This window comes from Rhipicephalus sanguineus, chromosome 5, assembly GCF_013339695.2.
Source record: "Rhipicephalus sanguineus isolate Rsan-2018 chromosome 5, BIME_Rsan_1.4, whole genome shotgun sequence".
NCBI lineage: Eukaryota > Metazoa > Arthropoda > Arachnida > Ixodida > Ixodidae > Rhipicephalus > Rhipicephalus sanguineus.
In genome coordinates this window covers 191,475,767-191,497,112 of record NC_051180.1, presented here as the reverse complement: position 1 = coordinate 191,497,112, position 21,346 = coordinate 191,475,767, and the positions used below count along the sequence as shown (strand labels likewise).

The 21,346-nt window shown below is 48.2% G+C and overlaps 1 protein-coding gene across 1 annotated transcript in view; it reads right to left on the bottom strand.

The window, feature by feature from the left end:
• The window catches only part of LOC119394536 (talin-2), a 612,547-nt gene that overhangs the window by 364,940 nt on the left and 226,261 nt on the right, over window positions 1-21,346 (bottom strand). Inside the window, exon 17 of the mRNA XM_037661859.2 lies at window positions 19,034-19,289. Within this exon, the coding sequence (XP_037517787.1) occupies window positions 19,034-19,289 (256 nt within the window). The remainder of the gene's footprint in view (window positions 1-19,033; window positions 19,290-21,346) is intronic.

Here is a 21,346-nt window from a genome sequence, read left to right as displayed (position 1 = left end):
GTCCGCAACCGCCGAACTTTTTTTGCCCACCTCAACACGCTGTATGGCTTTCAACTTCATCGCAAAGTCAAGGTTCTTGCGCTTCTTGACGCTGGCCATTGCTACATGAGAAGTCGAAAATTCAAGCAGTCCGCAGCGCTTTTGCACAGCTCGCACAGCACGCACGCAAAAGAGGATTGCGGTGGTATGCGACAACTATGGAAGTGGACTCCGCCAACAAGATCGCGATCTGTCGCGATCGCTTCGTTGATCGGACAGGAAGTCCGAAGCGAAGGAATAACGCCCCCCAGCCCTAGGCCTTACCACGACGGAACGGCAGCACAATGGAACTCGAGACCGGCGAGCCGCCGAAACTGTACGGTGTCAACCTTCAGCCACTGGCACTGTTCGACTTCGCAAACCCGGTAACATGATCGACATGGCTCAGCTGCTACGAAGACTTCACGGCGGTTTCGGGACTGACAAAAGCGTCGAAAGACGTGCAGGTATGCTCGCTACTGTACTGCATGGGCCCGGAGGCACGTCCACTCCTCGAGACGTCCTCACTCGATGCCCAGTCGCTCGCCTCGTACCAAGTTGTTGCTGCCCCTTTCACTGAGCACTTCGTGCACCCGGCCAATGAGCTGTACGAGTCGTCGCAGTTCCGCAGGCGTGTTCAGCTACCAGGCGAAAGCGTCGACACGTACTACGCGGAACTGTGCAGGATGGTGAAGCGCTGCAACTACCCATCAGCTGCTGTCGAGGAAAGGCTCGTACACGACCGGTTCGTTGTTGGCCTCCGTGACTCTCGCCTCTCGGATCAGCTGTGCCGAAACAAACGCGAAGCTGACGCTCAAGGAGGCATGAACACAGGCCCGTCAGTCCGAACACGCCGACAAAGAGAAGGAGTTGACCCAACACCACACCAAGCACGCATGCGAGCTCAACCTCGACGCCGCGAAAGCCAACAAGTTCGCCTCCTGTCGTCGCTTCGGTGCTAAGCCTACTACGTCGCAGCCGCCAGCCGAGTGCTCTCACGAGCTGTCCACATGTGAATTCTGTGGCCGCGCGCCTCATTGACGTTCGGACTGCCCGGCTCGACGCTCCGCCTGCAACTTCTGCAAAAAGAAAGGCCACTTCGCCGAAGTATGCCGCTCGCGGAAGCACCGTCAGAACAAGCTCAGCTCCGTTCACCTGCATGCCGTCAGCACGCCCGCCGTGACCATTGATAACTACACAGCGCAGTTCAAAGTCGACGCCGGTGCCGAAGTAACTGCTGTACCCAGCGACTTCCCTACGCTGCCTGCCAAGCTCGACCGAGTCGACAGTCTGCTCACCGGCCCGGGAGGACAGCCACTTCTCGTGCTAGGCTCGTATCTGGCACGACTTCGGTGGCAAGGGAAAACAAGCCGCCAGCGCCTATACGTAATGCAGTCACTCACTGTGCCTCTTTTAGGACTGCCAGCGCTCCAAGCGCTGAAAGTTGTGAAATTTCTTGACGAACTCAAGACACCGAAAGCAACGCTGCACGCCGAACTCTTCAAAGGATTGGGCACTCTCAAGGACGAGTACGTTATTCGGCTACAACCCGATGCCATGCCCTTCTCGCTGAGCGTCCCCCGCAGGATCCCCATCCCGCTGCTCGAGGTCGTCCGCCGCGAGCTGGACAAATTGGAAAGCGCTGGAGTGATCCGCAGGATCGACAAGCCAACTCCATGGTGCTCCGGCCTCGTCGTCGTCAGGAAAGATGATAGTTCCTACCGACTATGTGTCGACTTGACTCAACTCAACAAGGTCGTCCTACGCGAACGCCATATTTTGCCAACGGTTGAGCAAGTCCTTGGCCTCCTCGGTGACGCAACAGTTTTTTCAAGGCTGGATGCGACCGCAAGCTTCCACCAGGTGAAGCTTTCTGCCGATTCCCAAGAGCTGACGACATTCATCACCCCATATGGCCGATACTGCTTTTGCTGGCTCCCCTTCGGCATCACCTCCACTCCCGAGTACTTCCAGAAACAGATGGCACGAAATCGCAGTTCATTTTCAAATAAAATTTTTTTCAACACAGAAAAATTCGACAAGTGTCGCCGATTGACGACGACCATTTTACAAGAGTGCGTTTTCGTAAATTCGGAACCATGCTGGCAGCTACTGAAGCTATATATTACAAATATCTTTCTGTTTAGCGGAAGTAGAAGTAAAGAGGAAATAGCTCTTATCATTTCATAGAATTCTGAGCAAATTACGTAATTTTAAAAATTCACGGAAAACACTGCATTTTTGAAAATTAGTCAAATTTGGGACGCTATGGCTACTTCTGTGAACATCTTAGCTTGTTCATATTTGCAGTATGAATAGGCCTTTATGCGAATAATGAACCTCTTAATTTGTATTTCTCTAATAATTTTCAAAGTAATAAATTTTCATGCTCGAAACACCAAAAAGACAAAAGTGTTCCTCGATTCAAAAATCTATAATAAAAAAACCCCAATCTCAATTCTCTTCAAAGTCCCCCAAAATGTTCTCAAAGGACTGCAGAATGATATTATGAAAAAACATGTTGCATCATTTTTATTAGAACAAAAGCAGAAAATGTCAAATATTGTGTATCCAGAGCGTGGTGGCTACTGCGTAAAGGACATCTCTAATAACAAGAAAATACAGCAACACGTCTTTTTTCTTCTCTCAGCTTCGCTAAACAACAGTAATGATCTATTGTCGGAAAGTGGGAATTGTTTTGTAAAGAAGAAGATTGCTCAAATTAAATGCATTTGCGACACCCCTTATATTCGTCGATGGGCAGCACGGACATTTTCATTCCTCTGGATAATTTTTTTAGTAAATGCGCTTATATAAAAGCAACGAAGCCAAAAGCGAAATTTGTGTAGCTGAGTCCATCATGCATTTTAAGAATGTGAGAAATCGCAAATGGCGACAGTGGTGAACGGCGAGTACCGCAGTGCAACCTAAGCGCAGCGGCCACACATGGTTTGCCAGGCTTTGTCGCTCTGCACGAGAAAATGCTGGGGTGTCGATTGCATTGGTTACACGATACATTTTTCACCGCTCCTCGCTCTCGTGCCCGGTCTCTGGATCAGCACCGTGAGAATCGTGTGGCGGATCGAATGGCCCGCGCTACACGCATTCGTGTAAACGGAGTAGCATGCGTTAGGCGGACAGGTGCAAAGGGCGGCGCGATAGACGCCCGCCTGAGCAGAAGACAGCAACGAGCACGGCTGTGCCAGTCAGCCAAACACCACCTGAGATAGAAGTTAAGCATCCAAATTGTGCTTCACTTTGGTGCGGTCACTGTCCTACGCTCTGAAGGTGGCTATGGGTAGGCGTTATAACCATGACCGAGTTTTTTGTACGGACTACCTCATGGTGCACAAAAAGAAAATTCCGCTGCAGCGGAATTTTCGTTGTGTAGAAGATATCAGATCGAGTCTCTTTTGCGGAGGGTCATGAAGTAGGATGCGCGCTCAATTCAAGAGGGAGACCAGATCTGCCAGCACTGCTTCAAGAGATACAAGGACATGCAAAGCAAAGCAGATGCAATGCAAACAAAACTTGTTTTGTCCGTGGTCAGAACTGCTGCCACCAATCTTCACGTAAACGAGTCTTTTTAAACTCTGCATTGATCACATAAGGTTTGACAACGTACATATTTGGGCCAACAAAAGCCAAACCTCTTGGTGACCGCTCTCCCAAAATTCATTTACATTCATGAAGAGACCTTGACTTTTATACGAGCCTCTAGATTCTGGCACAGCACAACATCATAAGACGCATGGAGGGAATGCGTTCTTTAACATGCAAGATACGAATTACACTCAACTGAAATAGACGAAAGAAAAGGAGGCTACAACTGAAAGTGCCTACTGTGGACTGAGGGATGCCTAACACTGGGGTGAAGTCGCAAACCATGCAAATGCATTTAATTGGAACGATCTTTTTCTTTACAAAACAGTTCCCACTTACTGACAATAGATCATTACTGTTGTTTAGCGAAGCTCAGAGAAGAAAAAAGACGTGTTACTGTATTTTCTTGTTGCTAGAGATGTCCTTTACGCAGTAGCCACCACGCTCTGGAAACACAATGTTTGACATTTTCTGCTTTTGTTCTAATAAAAATGATGCAACATGTTTTTTCATAATATCATTCTGCAGTCCTTTGAGAACATTTTGGGGGACTTTGAACAGAATTGAGATTGGGGTTTTTTTATTATAGATTTTTGAATCGGGGAGCACTTTTGTCTTTTTGGTGTTTCGAGCATGAAAATTTATTACTTTGAAAATTATTAGAGAAATACAAATTAAGAGGTTCATTATTCGCATAAAGGCCTATTCATACCGCAAATATGAACAAGCTAAGATGTTCACAGAAGTAGCCATAGCGTCCCAAATTTCACTGATTTTCAAAGACGCAGCGTTTCTCGTGAATTTTTAAAAATACATAATTTGCTCAGAATTCCATGAAATGATAAGAGCTATTTCCTCTTTACTTTTACTTCCACTAAAAAGAAAGATATTCGTAATATATAGATTCAGGAGCTGCCAGCATGGTTGCGAATTTACGAAAACGCACTCTTCGTAAAATGGTCGTCGTCAACCGGCGACGCTTGCAGAATTTTCCTGTGTTGACAAAAGTTTTTATTTGAAAACGAACTGCGATTTCGTGCCGTGCAGTCATATGTGCACAACATACAAAATTATCAGGAAAATCGGAAACATCAAGTGTACACCGTTTTTTGATCTTTAGTGGAATCGACCTCAAGACAATGCAGTACCAGTTTCGCATGCTGCACGTGCCACAGGAAAACTGCTAGCAACAGCAGATACCTTATCACGTATCACCCACAAGGCATCCACTCCTGTAGACATGGTGGAACTCTTCGCAGCACAAGTAGTCGGCTGCATGTCAGAAGTCTTGCCACTCCGCCCCGAAGATGTACGACAGGCACAAGAATCCGATGAAGAGTGCAAGGCCCTCATCTCCTTCTGCCAGCAAGGTTGGCCACGAAAGACCAAGCTACCTCTGCATGTGTCAAAGTACACCTCTGTGGTGGACGAGCTCTCTGTGTGCGACGGTATCCTGCTGAAAGGCCCTCGGATCGTCATCCCATCGTCTCTTCGGCCGGCGGTCTTGACGCTGTTACACGAAAAGCCATCAGGGCGTCAACAGAACCAAAGCCCTAGCTCGGGAGTCGGTTTGGTGGCCGGGTATCTCAGCAGACATCGCCTCTCTGTCGCAAACTGGGAACAGTGCGCTTCCACCCGTGTGAACCTTGCAGAACCCCTAGCCTCCACAGCTCTACCTGGACGTCCCTGGGAATTTCTCGGAATGGACTTGTTCCATCTCAATGGCCAGACGTTCCTCCTAGTGGTGGACTACTACTCGAGGTTCCCCGAGGTGGTGACCCTGAGAAGCATTACAGCTCAGGCAGTCATGGATGCTCTCAAAAGCATTTTCGCGTGCCACGGAATCCCACAAGACGTCAAGTCGGACAACGGCCCACCGTTCTCGTCACAAGAGTTTGCGGCATTTGCAGCGTCTTATGGCTTCAACCATGCGACCAGCAGCCCACACTACGCCCAGTCAAATGGAGAGGCAGAGAGGATGATACGGACAGTCAAGGACCTGTTCTGCAAGTCCAGAGACCCTCACCTCGCTCTGCTCAGTTATCAGGACATTCTGGGAGTCAATGGCTTCAGTCCAGCCCAGCTGTTGATGGGACGTCAGCTGAGAACCAGAGTCCCGAAGCAAAACTCGCAGCTGCGTCCCAACTGGCCGCCTAGGAAAGAGGTCGTCGCCAAGGATGCGGCCTACAAGCGTAAGCAGACCGACGACTACAATAGGCATCACGGAGCTCGAGACATGCCACCTCTCCAAATGGGTCAGCGTGTGTGAGTGCACCCTGACCAAGTGCAAGCCACGGTCCTCAGCCCAGGGCAAAGGCCAAGAAGCTATGTGGTCGAAACAGACCGAGGTGGTTTTCTACAGCGCAATCGCCGTCACCTAGTGCCTTTCGTGCCTTCTGCCTCCGGTGAGGAATCGCTGCCGACAGCTGCACAGCAACCATCACCACCGCAGCAAGTTCCACTTCAGGAACCTCAGCCTGCCAAGAGCGTGGAACCTGCGGTCCCCCAAGGGCAGCCTTTGCAACATTCCCCAGCAGCCAGGGACCGTAGTGATGGTGTTACACGAACACGTTACGGCCGGCACGTTGTTCTGCCGCGCCGTTTGAACTTGTGACATTGTGATGTGTTTGGCGTCCTCCATCCTCCCATCAGACTTTTGCAAGGGGGCAGATGTAGAGGTCGCCACAATTCAGCATTTGATTAGGCCACCACTGGAGCGTGGCGCCCCCTGTTACTTGCACGAGTGCACGATATATGCTCGTGCCCCAATAAAGTCGGGGTTACACTTTCGTCCGAGCAGCAGCGTGTACGCGTCAGTCTCTGCGTGCCCGTGCCCCCTGCGGCGCTAACCATGCGACAGTGAAGAGCTGGGCATATGGCACTGAGCTTGTTCTTGGCATGCAAAATGACGTCGACATTGTATCGGGAGGCCATCTTCTTCAGTCAATAAGAAAGACCATGAATACACGGTATGCAGCATATTTCTTTCTCTCCTCCACCGGAACATTGGGCGCACCCAATTTCGTCACCCAGCTCTTCACAAACCCTATGCCCAGCTCGTCACAAACACCTGCGTAACAAGGGATTGCCGAGGCAGACATCATCTAACACTAATGACAGTATGCCATTTGTTTTCTGCATGTGCAACATGGTTTAACTCATTTCTTTCTCAGGTGGTCACTGCTACATAGGCCAGACAGACTGCTGCCTGAATATTAGGCTAAGGGAACACCACAGCCCCCTACAAGGTGCCCCTATTCACACCTCACACGTCAGTGTCGACAATGCTGGTGCAAACCCAAACTCAACAAAACCACCATTCTTTTCCGGCACTGAAACAAGATAACGAGAGAAATAAGTGAAGCTGTTCATATCCACAGAAATGCTCCGAAGTGAGTCAGTCAGCCGTCTATTAACCTACTAAATAGTGAAGTGCCTTCTCTCGATAATTCTTTGGCACTGGGAATAGATCAGCGGCAGCCATGCACATGCTTGGCATGACCTGGGTTTTTTTTCACCACAGTTGTTTCACCTTAGTTTTGTGATCCTCATGCGCAAAAGGCAGATTTTGTTTTTTGCTATGGTTTTTTATCTTTGAGCTCACAGTTGTTTGCCATTTGTTAGTTTGTTGTTGTGCACGCACGTGTTTCCCTTAGAATAACAGAGAGCTGAGCTAGTTGGTAAGTATTCATTCTAAAGAGACAGGGCGTGCAAACACGGACACAAGAAAGAAGTCAGGACACCACAAACGCCGACTAACAACTGAAGAGACGCACAACGGCTGAAAAGAAAGAAGGCACGAAAACTTACCTGCGCATGCCCATGCAACAGGCGAACCTATCAATCTGGCACGCGTGGCGGTCTACGTGGAAGATAACTGTTAAGGCATTTGATTTCATCTTTATGCAAGTTAATCGACGATTGGCTCACGCATGCACTACCACTATTCTCGATATGCCATGCTTCAATCATCAGGTGCGTTCCTTCATTTCTATGACGGTACAACACTGCGCATTCATCGAATTTTGGCGTGCACTTACAATCTCGACAATATAAAGATAGATTAGAAGGTGAGCCTCCTGTTAGCGATCTCTTATGTTCCAACAATCTCTGGTTAATGCATCGGCCCGTTTGTCCTACGTAGAAGCGGCCGCAGCTGAAAGGGACCTTATACACCACAATCGTACGGCAATCAGTGAATTGGTTGGTGTGTTTTACGAAACAAATATCGGTTCGCTTCTTGTCTTTTACTCCCTCATTCTTCCTCTGCACAGCGGCACAAATCTTACCTAGCTTATTGGCAGCCGTGAAAACAACATTAACACCGTATCTACTTCCTACTTTCTTTAGCCTGTGAGATACGCGATGAATGTACGGTACACCTACGACACGTTTCTTCCTCTATACCTACGACACGTGCCTTCTTCCTTTTCAGCCGTTGTGCGTCTCTTCAGTTGTTAGTCGGCGTTTGTGGTGTCCTGACTTTTTTCTTGTGTCCGTGTTTGCACGCCCTGTCTCTTTAGAACGTGTTTCCCTGTTGCTTTTGCCTTTTGGTGCACGATAAAACCTGGCTGCTTGCTGTAAGTAAACTTTCACTTCAAGTGAGTGCTTGTCTTGTCTAGTTCTTCTTGTGTATTTTGTGTGTTTTGCGCTTCCAAGTACCATCATGAACCACCTGAAGTTTGTAGAATGCAGCGTTGATGTGGTCTACAAGATTCCACTCTCTTGTGGCAAAGTGTACGTAGGTCAGTCAGGGCGCAGCGTTAATGAGCACCTTCAAGAAATTGCAAGAAGTGGAACTTTCAAGCTATGCTTTGACAGACCAAAATTTTAAAGAAGTACCGTGACATCACTGCCCCGGAATTATCAGTATCTTTTTTCCTACAGTCATTGGGGTCACAGTGCATTAGTGTTCCTTCTTTAACCTTGTACAGTAATGCATTTGCTTTTTGGATTCGGTATCATGAGTGCACTTTGTTGATCAAGTTTGCGGTGGTTGTTGTGCATGATGTACACTGGTATCTGTTCTGTATAAAGAGCGAAGTGACACAATAAATGATGTCAGTTGAGAATACCGTAAAATCCTGAGCAAGCGCGCCCTCTTTTTTTTCGGGAGATTTAACCCCTTAAGTGCTTTATTTTTTTGAAAAATTCCCAACCAAAAGTGCCTATTTTTTTATTGCTGATTTCGAATCTGATTGTACTAAAAAATAGCTAGTCGATGTTAAAAAAATATTTGTACCACATACAGTAGAACCCCGCTGTTACGTTCCTCACTGCTGCGTTTTCCCGGCTGTTACGTCGTTTTGCGCCGGTCCCGGCATAGCTCCCATAGGATACAATGTATTGGGAACCCCACTGTTACGTCGTAACTGTCGGACCGTTCCCGTATGATACGTCGCGAAGTGCGCTCAGAGCCGACCGAGTGACTACCAAAGAGAGCCGCCATGGTGCATTTTCACGCAGCTTGGCCGCGTTTGACCGTAATATTAGCCGCATGAGAGGCGCAAGCAACAAGATCCTTCAATTGATGCACACAAAAGCGTGGCCTTCGAGATTCATATTGCAAACATGGCGTCTATGACGTAGTTGCTCGCGAAAGCAAGGCCTTTGAGATTGGCATTTACTATTGACAAAAGCATAGCCTTTGAGATTTGTATTGCACAAACATGGCGTCTATGACGTAATTGCTTGCGAAAGCAAGGCCTTCGAGATTGGCATACACGTCTGCCATCGCGTTGGCGTAGACTCATCATCATCGTTATTTGTCGGAGGACGGGAGGAGTTCGAGCTGGTTGGAGCTCGCATGGTCGTGCGCGCGGTTCGCGGTCGGACTCGCCGCGCTGGTCGCGATTGCGTGTGCTTAGTTCTTTCATGCCTACAGCTGCTGGTGTTAAAAAAATCACATACGTTGATTACATTTCTGTGGATGAGGCCGTCCCCAGCTCCGCGTTTCTATCCATCGACTAGATCGCGGCTGAGCGCGCCAATTTTCGTGCTGCTCGTAAGCACTGAAATAAAATTCTGTACCACTAAATATTTTGGCATTTTTCCTGTTTTTCGGCTCTTACGTTCCCCGTCTCTTACGTTTATTTCTTACGGTCCCTTCAAAAACGTATCAGCGGGGTTCTACTGTACTTAGTCAAATCAAAACACGGAATAACGCAAGGGGGCCTGTTGCACCAAAAGCGAGTTTCCTTTCTCAATTTTTTCCCGTTTTCTCCTCGCTTCCGAGAGCAAACGAAGCACATTTGAAGAAACTGCTGAATATATTCCATAAGGTCATCTGGCAATGACAAGTTGAAAGTCTTGCCTGGAATGGCCAAGAATGGAAAGCGAGGAGGCTTCACAGGAGGATTGTCCGCATCAAGCAGGATACACTGGCGAGCACTCGCGATGTTCGCTTCCGAGCTGTTTTCATCATCACCAGAGGAGATGCTCAATTCACCACCTTCGCTGTCTTCACTTCCAGACACAAGATAAACATCTGTATCCGAATGATCATCACTCGAAGAAGATGACGAAAACGAAAAGCCTCTTTTCGTGTTGACGAGCCAGTTATGCATAGGTGCCCGCCACCGCAAGCCATCCTTTCATACGCAGGAGAAAAATGAATTGCCAAGTAAATGCTGCCATCTGGTGGATTACACGCAATCTAAGCTGTAGAAGAGCGCCTCTTGCCCTGAACGCTAGAGGGGAGTACCTATTCCGATAGGACGAGCTCTGCTCGTCCAAAGCAGTTTGGGGACAGTTTGGGCAGGACGAGCTCTGCTCGTCCAAACCAGTTAAGGGGTTAAAATATACCCCGCTTCTCCCGCCATTTTCACTGTTCCATTCATTAGCATTTCATTTGAAGTAGGCTGTACATTATTCTTAGCGGCTCTTTCGCCGCTATCTTGCATTTTGATCCGCGACCGAGCAAGCCCCTCCCCCCCCTCCAAATCTTTTCGGATTATCGATCACCGTAGGGCTTGCTCGGAATTTTACGGTAGTGCTTTCTCCTGTGTAGTCTCTTGTGTAGTCATTTTGTGCTAAAAAAAAAGCACTAGAACAAGCAGGTTTGCTCTCTCCAAAAGTGCAAAGTGAGAAAAATGAGTTCAGAGATTTCACTACACGCTTTTTATTTGGATGGTGAAATAAACTAATCAAAGGGCCTTTGTCTTCAACATGACGCTGTTCTGTGACAATTGCATCCATTCGACTTCTCTCTTTCACAGGTTTCAAGACATGAATGTTGGTGACAACATGGTCTGTGTTGGTCCCAACATCAAGCATCCGCTGTTCGCAATGAACTCGCAGGAGAAAGAACCGATAAAGAGATAAGCTAAGTACAACAGAACCTCGTTGATACGTTTCCGAAAAAAACGCAGAAAATAAACATACGGTCCGGGAAAACGAACGATCCGAATTCATCAAAAATTGAGGCTGACAAGCCCATATTGGGGTGCAAGGGCAAAAAACGTTTATTTCTCAAAAAACATATAGGGACTCTTCGATTTTCAAATTCATGCATCTCGCTGGCAGCCAGAGGTCAGCCAGCTAGTTCCGGTCCTGACCGGAAATAACGTTGTGGTCACGTGTGTTGAAATCCCGAGACAACCCGAATATACTGCAAAATCGCACTCTGGGACAAACAGCACAAACGTAAAGAAACGCTACCGCGGTGTCAGCAGACAAAACTTTGCGCAGCATGAGTGTCGGTTCTTTCTGCATTGCCACTTGGAAGTATGGGGCTAGGTTTGCCAATGAGGGGAAGTGATATTCTCGAGCATACGCATTTGGGATACAATCACAACAATCGCAAGGTCAAGCGGGACTCGCCCCGTCTGTGAAGAAAACTGCCGCCCCGCTAAAGGCTTAACAAGCTCAACTCTGCGCAGTGCACGTAACAATCGCGGTACAACACGATATGCGAAATCTCGCGAAAGTGATAAGCGTCCCCAAAAGCGACAGCTGCTCGTCGCTATCGCATACTACGTCACACACTCGCGCTGATCAATTTGCATTCTGTCTTAACTTGAGACATGAGGCGGTATGTTTGCCGCCACTCCTAAACACAACATCTTGCACGGCGGAACGGGCTTTAAAAGATAACGCCAGCGTAATGGCAACCGAAGGTGAAGTCCCCAAGCATTGCGATCCGTCGATGGCAGATCGCAATGTTGGCGGCGAGCATCCCACAAAGATGGCGGCGAGCGCACATCGTCACGTTTTGGCGTCTGATAACCAGAAACCTTCCAGATATCTTTCAGAACGGATTTTTTCTGCCAGGTTCTCACGACCTGCTGGTAGGCAGAATTGTCCAGCCAGAGAAAAACAAATGCCTACCGGAATAGACCGATCTCACCGCGAGTTGCACTACGCCACCGCTGCCGCAGTGCATGCCGGTACAGTGTAGCCTAGTTATAACGAAGTTGGCAGGAATCTGAAATTACTTCGCTATAACCGCTTTTTCGCTATATCTGGACTCTAAAAAAATCAAACATTATGCAGACCAAGAAAAATAATTTATTTACACTTTCTGAAAAAAGCGATCAAGGGTCCCTTGCACGCGTTTCAGAACATGTTGCTCAACGTTGTCCATCAGATCGCAACTGCCCGGTTCGGAGCACAAGTACATACGCAGCGTGTCGACAGCTGCGAGAGCTGCTCCGGCGGTCCCAGGCTGAGGCGCACCAGCATCGTCACCTTCGCCATCCGAGGAACTGCTATCTGCAGCCGTTTCCTTTTCGGAGACGCTAGCGGCAATTCATCGGTGGTGAGCTCCTCCGTTGCGACGAGGTCTTGATCTGCCAGGGCAAAGTCCAGATAATGCAACCCGCTTGGGACAAGGCTTGCATTGTCCGCAGCCTCCCACAGCTGCCTCAAGCTTGTCACTGCCGCGGCACCATCTGCTGCAACAGCATCGATGTCTGCTTCTGCTGTTATTTCTTCCGCAGCACTGCTTCCCCGCGAAAAACCTGCTTTCTCGAAGCAGTGAAGAATGGTCTCAGACTTCACATCCCGCCAGGCTCCGCTTGCGAAAAATACCGCCTTTACCAGCGGCACCTTCAGGTCGGCAGCGTTGTCGGCTGTACGGATGTCAATGAGCAGACGCTCGATGACACGGCGGCGATAATGCACTTTGAAGTTTGCTATCACTCCCTGGTCCATCGTCCATATTGGCGGTTGTGTTTGGAGGCAGAAAAAGTACCTCGACAGCGCTCAGATGTGCGTTAACATGGCGTGCACTGCAATTGTCCAGCAAGAGCAGCACTTTGCGCTTCTTCGCGGACATTTCCTTATCAAAGTCTGTCAGCCACTTCCAGAATATCTCCCCCGTCATCCACGCCTTTGTGTTGTGTCTGTACGCGACAGGCATTGACAGCACCTTGGCAAAGCCCCACGGTTTCTTGGGCTTGCCGATGACCAATAGCGGCCGCTTGTCAGAGCCATCCATGTTTGCGCACACCGACACTGTGATGCGATTTTTGCTGTTTTTCCCCCCACGCACTTATCAGTCTTCGCCGCGAGAGTTTTTGCAGGCAACAGCTGAAAGAACAGACCCGTTTCATCAGCGTTGTAAATATCTCTTTCTGTGTAAGTCTCAAGAATGCAGCTCCTGTGCTTCACCATCCAACGCTGGAGACCGTCCTCGTCAACGGATGCAGCTTCACCGACAATGCTCTTGCATGTGATCCCATGGCGGTCTTTAAATCTCTGCAACCATCCGTTGCCTGGGTTGAAGTTCTCGTGGCCGAGAGCAAACCCCAGATGTTTGGCCTGCGCTAGCAGGATTGGCCCATTGAGCAGGATGTTCTTGGCACGAGCGTCTACAAACCATTTGTAGAGCGCCGCTTCGACATCTCCGTAAGTGGCAGCGTGGATCCACTTCCGTTCACCGCTGCCAACGTCGTCGTCCAAGACGGCATCAATTTTGCTCGCATTTTTTATGATTCTCGCCAAAGTCGACTGTGCTATGCCGTACTTCCGCGCAATGTCGGTCTTCTGTACCGTATACAGTAAAACAACAATGTGCTAGTATACAGTAAAACCTCGTTAATTCGAAGGCCTCGGGACCGAGAAAAATATCCCAATTAAGCGGGATTCCCAATTATCCGAAACAACGCGAAATCAAAGAAATCAGCCAGAAAACGTGATGTACACCTTTATTGTGGCAAGTCAGCCTACTTGGAGAAAAATTCCTCCATGCGTGACTGACGCGTTCGGTAGTTCCCAGCACTGAAAGTCATATTTTCCAGCCTGTCAATGAGGCGCAGCATCTCAGCCTCGCCGCCGTTGCACTCGACGAAGCTGCGCACAACACTCAAGGCATCGATGACATCCGCCAAAGGGGGTGCTCGGGAGGGCTCGTCATCGCTGTCAACATTAGAGGCCGAATCGGTCGATCTCGCAGCTATCTCGCTGTCGATGTCGGCGTAACACGTCTGCACTGTGCACTCGACATTTGCGTACTCGGAGAATCCGATTGGAGTGCACTCCTCGTCCGCGTGCAAAGCCTCATATCGAGCGCAGAGAGTCTCCCCTTCTTTATCAAACGGGCAAGTGACAGCGGTGACAGCAAACTCAGCGGAGGTTGCCTCTTCTTTCACAAAACCGGCGTGCTCAAAACACCGTCGAATAACGGTGGCCTCCACCTGCCTCCATGCGTGAACAATGAGGCAAATACCACCGAGGAGGTCAATGTTATACAGTAGAACCCCGCTGATACGTTTTTGAAGGGACCGTAGGAAATAAACGTAAGAGACGGGAAACGTAAGAGCCGAAAAACAGGAAAAACGGCAAAATATCTAGTGGTACAGAATTTTATTTCAATTCTTACGAGCAGCACGAAAATTGGCGCGCTCAGCCGCGATCTAGTCGATGGATAGAAACGCGGAGCTTAGGACGGCCTCATCCACAGAAATGTAATCAACGTATGTGATTTTTTTAACACCAACAGCTGTAGGCATGAAAGAACTAAGCACACGCAATCACGACCGGCGCGGCGAGTCCGACCGCGAACCGCACGCACGACCGTGCGAGCTCCAACCAGCTCGAACTCCTCCCGCTCTCCGACAAATAACGATGATGATGAGTCTACGCCAACGCGATGGCAGAAGTGAATGCCAATCTCGAAGGCCTTGCTTTCGCAAGCAATTACGTCATACACGCCATGTTTGTACAATACAGATCTCAAAGGCTATGCTTTTGTCAATAGTAAATGCCAATCTCGAAGGCCTTGCTTTCGCGCGCAGTTACGTCATAGACGCCATCTTTGCAATTTGAATCTCGAAGGCCATGCTTTTGTTTGCATCAATTGAAAGATTCTGTTGCTTGCGCCTCTCATGCGACTAATATTACGGTCAAACGCGGCCAAGCTGCGTGAAAATGCACCATGGCGGCTCTCTTTGGTAGTCACTCGGTCGGCTCCGAGCGCACTTCGCGACGTATCATACGGGAACGGTCCGACAGTTACGACGTAACAGCGGGGTTCCCAATACATTGTATCCTATGGGAGCTATGCCGGGACCGGCGGCAAACAACGTAACAGCCGGGAAAACGCAGCAGTGAGGAACGTAACAGCGGGGTTCTACTGTACTCCTTTCCGTTGTCATAGCAAAGGAGCATTCGCTTCAACAGATTGTAGCGATATATTTTCCTGGTATGGTGTATGACGCCCTGGTCCATCGGCTGCGATAGCGACGTCGTGTTCGGGGGTAGAAAGACCAGCCTGATTGCCTGCAGGTTCTGAATGTCGCCGTGAGCTGGGCAATTATCGACGACGAACAAAACGCTGCGCCCTGCGGCCGCAAACTTGCGGTCAAGGTGCCGCACGTATTCTTCAAAGAGTGCAGCCATCATCCAAGCTTTCTTGTTGTTTTTATAGATCAGGTCATCCTTGGATGGCAGTCGTGCATTTTTGAAACAACGAGGCTTTTCTGTCTTCCCAATAACAAGCAGTGGCAGCTTGTGCTCACCGCACATGCTTGCACCAAACAAAACAGTGATTCTATCTTTGTTCTGTTTCCGCCCCTTAATGTCTGCCTCCTTCAAAGCGAACGTCTTCGTAGGCAACATTTTGTAGAACAGAGCAGCTTCATCAAGGTTGTAAACATCTGCTGCTTCGTACTTGGCGAGTAGTGGAGCCAAGGTGTGCTGCTTCCAGCCGTCGACAACAGACTGATCCGCGCTGCCACTCTCGCCACAAACAGTCACGAATGTCAGGTTGTTGCGCTCCTTAAATTGGCAAAACCATCCATTGCTGCATTTAAACTCAGAATGTCCAAGTTGCAGCGCCAGCTGGTTGGCCTTCTCACGCAATATGGTCCCATTCACAGGAAGGTGTGCTGCGTTGGCTTTCTGCAGCCAGTCGATCAGAGCTGCTTCAACGTCGGCGTACGTAGGCGGGCGTACTCGTGTACGCTTTGACGAGTGCGTCTTGCTGTAAGCATCGAGAATTTTCTCCTTATTCTTGATGATGTTGCACAGCGTTGACAGAGGCACGTGGTGCTTTTCGGCGAGAGCCGTTTTCGACGCCGTCGACTTGCTGGCCTCCTCAATTAAGCACACCTTTTCGTGCTCTTGTACTTCGGCATCTTCCTTCCAAGCACACCTCAATCAACTAATTCACAGGGAAGACACTCAAGCGGAGACAGGAGACAAATAAAGCAGTCGCACCGAATCGCACAATGCTCGCCAGCCGACATCCAAATGGCACAAAGACTCCACAAAACATTCACTTCGCTAGAGTGGCTAACATCGCTGTTGAGATGATGATGATCATGATCGCAACCGCACGCATCGCCGCCTGGCAATTGCTAAAACATGGCGTCTACGGCGTATTTCCGGTAAAAAAAAACATGGCCTTAGAGATCCGTACATCAAAAAAAAAAAAATGCATGTTTTAGTTACAGCCTCCGAGATTCGCAACACCCTTTGCATATCTTGGAAGTCGCGGCCAAGTGTGCCAATTAACCGGGAAGTCGCAGACTGGCCGCACCAATTATCCGGTTAAATTTACATGTAAAAATTTGGGACCGCGCAAATAATACAAATTATCCGGGATTCCCAATTAACCGAGTACAAATTACCGAGGTTTTACTGTATACTCGTGTAAGGGCCGCCCTCGTGTAAGGGCCGCACCCCTACTTTGGAGGGGGAATTTCGAAAAAAAAAATTCAAAAATTCCCGCCAGAAAAGTGTAGTTAGTTAAATTGCAGCTAGATGGCGCTGCCAGCTTTTCCGCTTCCGCCGACCTCGATGGCGCCATTATTGCTTTGTGTGGCGCATCGTTGGCATCGTGTGGGTAGCTTGGCAGTGTTTCTTCAGATCGGTGTTGTCGGTGTCACTTTGTCTGTAGTAGTGGCCCTGCTTGAGCCATCGCAGGTGAGGGACGATGGGCCGGCACTTGAGATCTTTCACTGCAGCCTTTAAACTGCAAGTGATTGAATATGCCGAGGAGCACGGCAAGCGAGAAGCTGGACGCAAATTTGACGTCGATGAGAAGCGCGTGCGTTACTGGATGAAACAGAAGGATGCCCTCGCCGCTACCAACAGGAGCCAAAAGGCATTTCGCGGAAAGAAGTGCAAGTACCCGGAACTCGAAGGCGAACTTGTCAAATATGTCATCGACACTCGAAGGGACGGCTACGCCGTCTCAACTGACATGATCCGCGTGAAAGCCCTGGCCATCGCTCGCCACATGGAAATACCCCAGGCACAATTCAAGGCAAGTCGGGGGTGGGCATCGCTACAACAAGTGTGTGCATGGATTTTGAGTGCGTGGCGTGCCGTGTCATTTGAAACAGTTGCGAAAAGCTTCAAGGTGACTGGAATTTCAAACTGCATGAGCGGCGCTGAGGATGAACGTCTCTGGGAGGACGCCGACGCCGAGGCGAGCTCTTCCGAGAACGAGGACAGCGATAGCGAAATGGAATCGTAATAAAAACATTCCTGGAATGTTATTTGCGACTCTCTTACACTCTGCTACTGTCGCGGAAACAGTACAGACCTTTGGTGAGCTGTCATCGGCCTGATTCGTGTAAGGGCCGCACCAAGCAAAAATTTCGAAAAAAAAGTGCGGCCCTTACACGAGTATATACGGTATGTGCTGGCAACCGCCTGTGACCCAAGGTTTAAGAACATCTCCTGTACTGAAACATTTCAGGAAAGAAGGCTCTTGGAGCTTGCAAGAACTGAGTTGCAGCTCCCTCCAGAACAAGAATCAAGTGACTGTGTTGAAGCGTCGACATCTACAGCTCACAAGGAGCATGTCAGCACTATCTGGGACAGCATTGAGAAGCTGGCAGCGTCATCAGAAAGAAGGACCTCTACTGAAACAGCCAACACAGAGGAGCTTAAGCGGTACCTTCGAGAGTCCACTTGCAGCAAGGACCAAGACCCTCTAGCATTGTGGAAAGAAACAGGCAAGCAGCACTTCCCAGGATTGTGCAAGATGGCCATGAAATACATGGGCATTCCCGCAACAAGTGTACCAAGTGAAAAGTTGTTTTCAACGGCTGTTAACTTTGTTACAGAGAAGATGACCTCAGATCACGTACAAAAGCTGCTTTTTTTGCATGAGAATTTGTAAACATTCGTGCTTCTTTTAAATAAACTTGTTAGTATTCAATATTCGATTCGATATTAGGCTTTTTTTTTTACTTAATTCGATTCGGTATTCAATTCAAGACTTACTATTCGGTATTGGCACACCCCTACATTCGTTATTTGACGGTTTAGAGGTGATGGACCTCAAAACCATCCTGCTTAGCTTTTTTGCACATGCCATGTATTCCTTCTCTGCGCTTTCGCATATCGTTAACCTGCTAGAGCTTCACGTGACCTGGCTTGCATTGGCCGGGCACGGTACTGTGTCCCAACAACATGGGAGGCTCCTTGTCCAGGCCACCCTCGCGGATTTTTCACACGTGCAGGTGTACAATGCAATGGTAGCGTTTTGGTGCCACTGCTTTACAATTTGAGATTTTGAAGGATCGAAGAATCCCTTTCTCGATTTTACGAGCTTCCCGATTTAACAAAATAACTCGAGCGTGGTGATCCCTCGGTTAAATGGAGTTTCAACTGTAAGATGGTGGCCGTAAGCAAAGTTGCTGGACTATGGATTTTGCCTCGCGTTGTTTTAACTTTCTTGCCGCAATGAACGGCTTAATGATGCTACGCTCATCAGACTGTGTGGAGGGCACCTATCTGTTTGAGTGAGCATAGCATGATGCGGAATGATCTGCAATCAGTAGACATTAGCTGATGCATTACAGAAGCTGGTTTGTTGAAAGGAACACATGCCATATGGTTGCTGGGAAGAGGACTTGTTCAGAGTTGAACAAAATGTTCTTCATCTGTATTCAAGTTTATACTGCCCCATTATTCCAACATTCTTTGATATACTAATTTGACACGAGTATGGTACCTGCGGTGAGGGTGACCACTTGCGCAGTGGCTGCGTTCATGGCTGCAATCTGGGAGCTGACATTCTGGCGGTGGGTGTCCAGATGGCTCTGGCGCCACTGCAGTGAAGCCGGGTCCGAGCCCAGCTGGGGCCGGGCCTGGGGCACCTCCAGCTCCCGCAGTGAGGCTTGAACAGCATCCCGACCAGCACCAAGGCTGCCCAGCAGGGCACGCTGCGGCTCGGACTGAAGCTCCCGCACGTGTGGCTGCTGGGCCGGCTGCATTGGCACAAGTATCGTCACAACAGTCTTCTCTTTCAACTAACTCCTGTATTATTGAGCACTAACAGACAATATTGTCTGTTAGTGCTCATTAATATTGTGTATAACAAAGAAAAACGAGCCCTTGAAATTAACACTTCTTTCCTTCAACTAACTCCTGTAGTGTTTATGAAAACAGCCATATAGTGGTCACACATTCAACTTGAGAAAATGTGAAAGACCGACATGTTTCACTCGTGTCTACCACCGAAATTCCCATAACTAAAGGTTCCGGAACAATTTAATTAGCGCAAAACTTTCAAGCAAGACATGTTGAGGAAAACTAAAAAATTAAATCTGCAAATTCTTAATTTGGAGCAGAACACTGAAACATGGAGCATCTCACTTAAATTAGGCAACTGATTGCAAATTTTGCCACTTGTTATTCCCTACAGATATTTTCGCACATGCTTGCCATTCTGTCAACATTACTAAGTGTGCACCTAAGGAAACCTCCGGTCACACTTTGCTGGCCACCACTGCTTGTCTTGCAATGTTGTCCGTAGATAAAATTATTCTAAAGAAGCACTCAATACTCACGCATTGCCGTAAAATGTCAGGGTGCTGCATGCCATCCTGACACAGTGTTGAATGTTCATCTTCCCAAAACATGTTGGTTTTAGTTTTGCACAGTGTTTCATTAAAGCTAGGCTTTATTGCAACATCTGATGGTGTGTTTCTTGAATGCCGATGAACATGGTCTTATGGGCCAAGTGCTAATCTAGCCTCCCTATGCTCCAGTGTTTCAGCAGGCCTTTGCTTGACATTTCACAGCTGATTGAATTCAGCCTGTCGCTTGTGCACGCACAGATCCATGGCGAGTGCCGGAGGAGCAGCCACTCCAGAGCCCCTCAACCAGCCCGAACATCCACCTCTCAGGGTGCTCCTCATCGCCGCGGGAGGAGAAACAATGGAGAGCGCATGCTAGCACCCTTGTTTCTTCGGTTCATTTATAAGTTGGGGGTAAAAAGCTGCATTTAAACAGCTTGACAAAGCCCCACATCCCCATGTTCACTGTGGCAACAAGATGAAAAAAGCAACTACATCTCAAGACAATCTAAACAGAAATACAAAAAAAATTTTATCCAAAGAGAAAACTATTACTACATACATACTGAACAAAGCATATTCAAAATAGAGAGTATGCCCACATTTTCACAAGTAATCCTCAAATTATTTAGTGTATTCGGAAAGCAATCTTGAAAACCATAGTTAGTACGCAGCCGTGGAGCGTCGGTTTGGGCACGTAGAAGGATTTAGTTGTACGTTAGCTAAACTGTGCACATAACCGCAACTTTTTACGATATCAGATCTAAAGGAGAGTAATATGGTGCATTCATATAGCAGGTTTAATTTAATTATTTGATATTTCACAAATATTAGTCAAGTGGAATGGAAGGTTTGCAACAGAACATTGAGCCTTTTTTTGTCGGATAATAATATTACATAACAATTGCATTATCCCAAATTAAGTTGCAATAACGCAGATGTGATGTAAAGAGTGCATTAAATATCAAAAGTTTTTTAGGAACTGGCTATACATGCTGAAATTTTCTCACTACACCTAAGACCTTGCAAAGTTTATCGTATAAAAGTTCCCTATGGCAATCCCATTTCGTATGTTTATGAAAAATAATGCCTAAAGAATTTTGGTAGAAGAAAATTCAGTTTTGCTCTTCTTTAGCACCTGTTAGCATCTCTTGCTCCCGTTAGCTGTTAGCACCTGTTAGCTGTTGACACCATATCGGTCATTTGCTGGAAGTCGTTCCTTGCTAAAAAGATATCTTGCTCAAAGATTCGGCCAAGTCCCTTTATCTCAGTCGATCATCCTGTAAGGTGTGGGAATCCAGGCGTCCACTTGCTCGATGCCATTTTCCCTGGGAGATCTCTCGTGCACCTCTCCTCCCGGCCAGACGGATGATTATGAATTGCCATCACTATGCTGCCCCTCAAAGGTTTAACACGGTGTCCCATTGGCCTAATTTTGGCGGGATTCGGGCCTTGCTCGTGCTTGC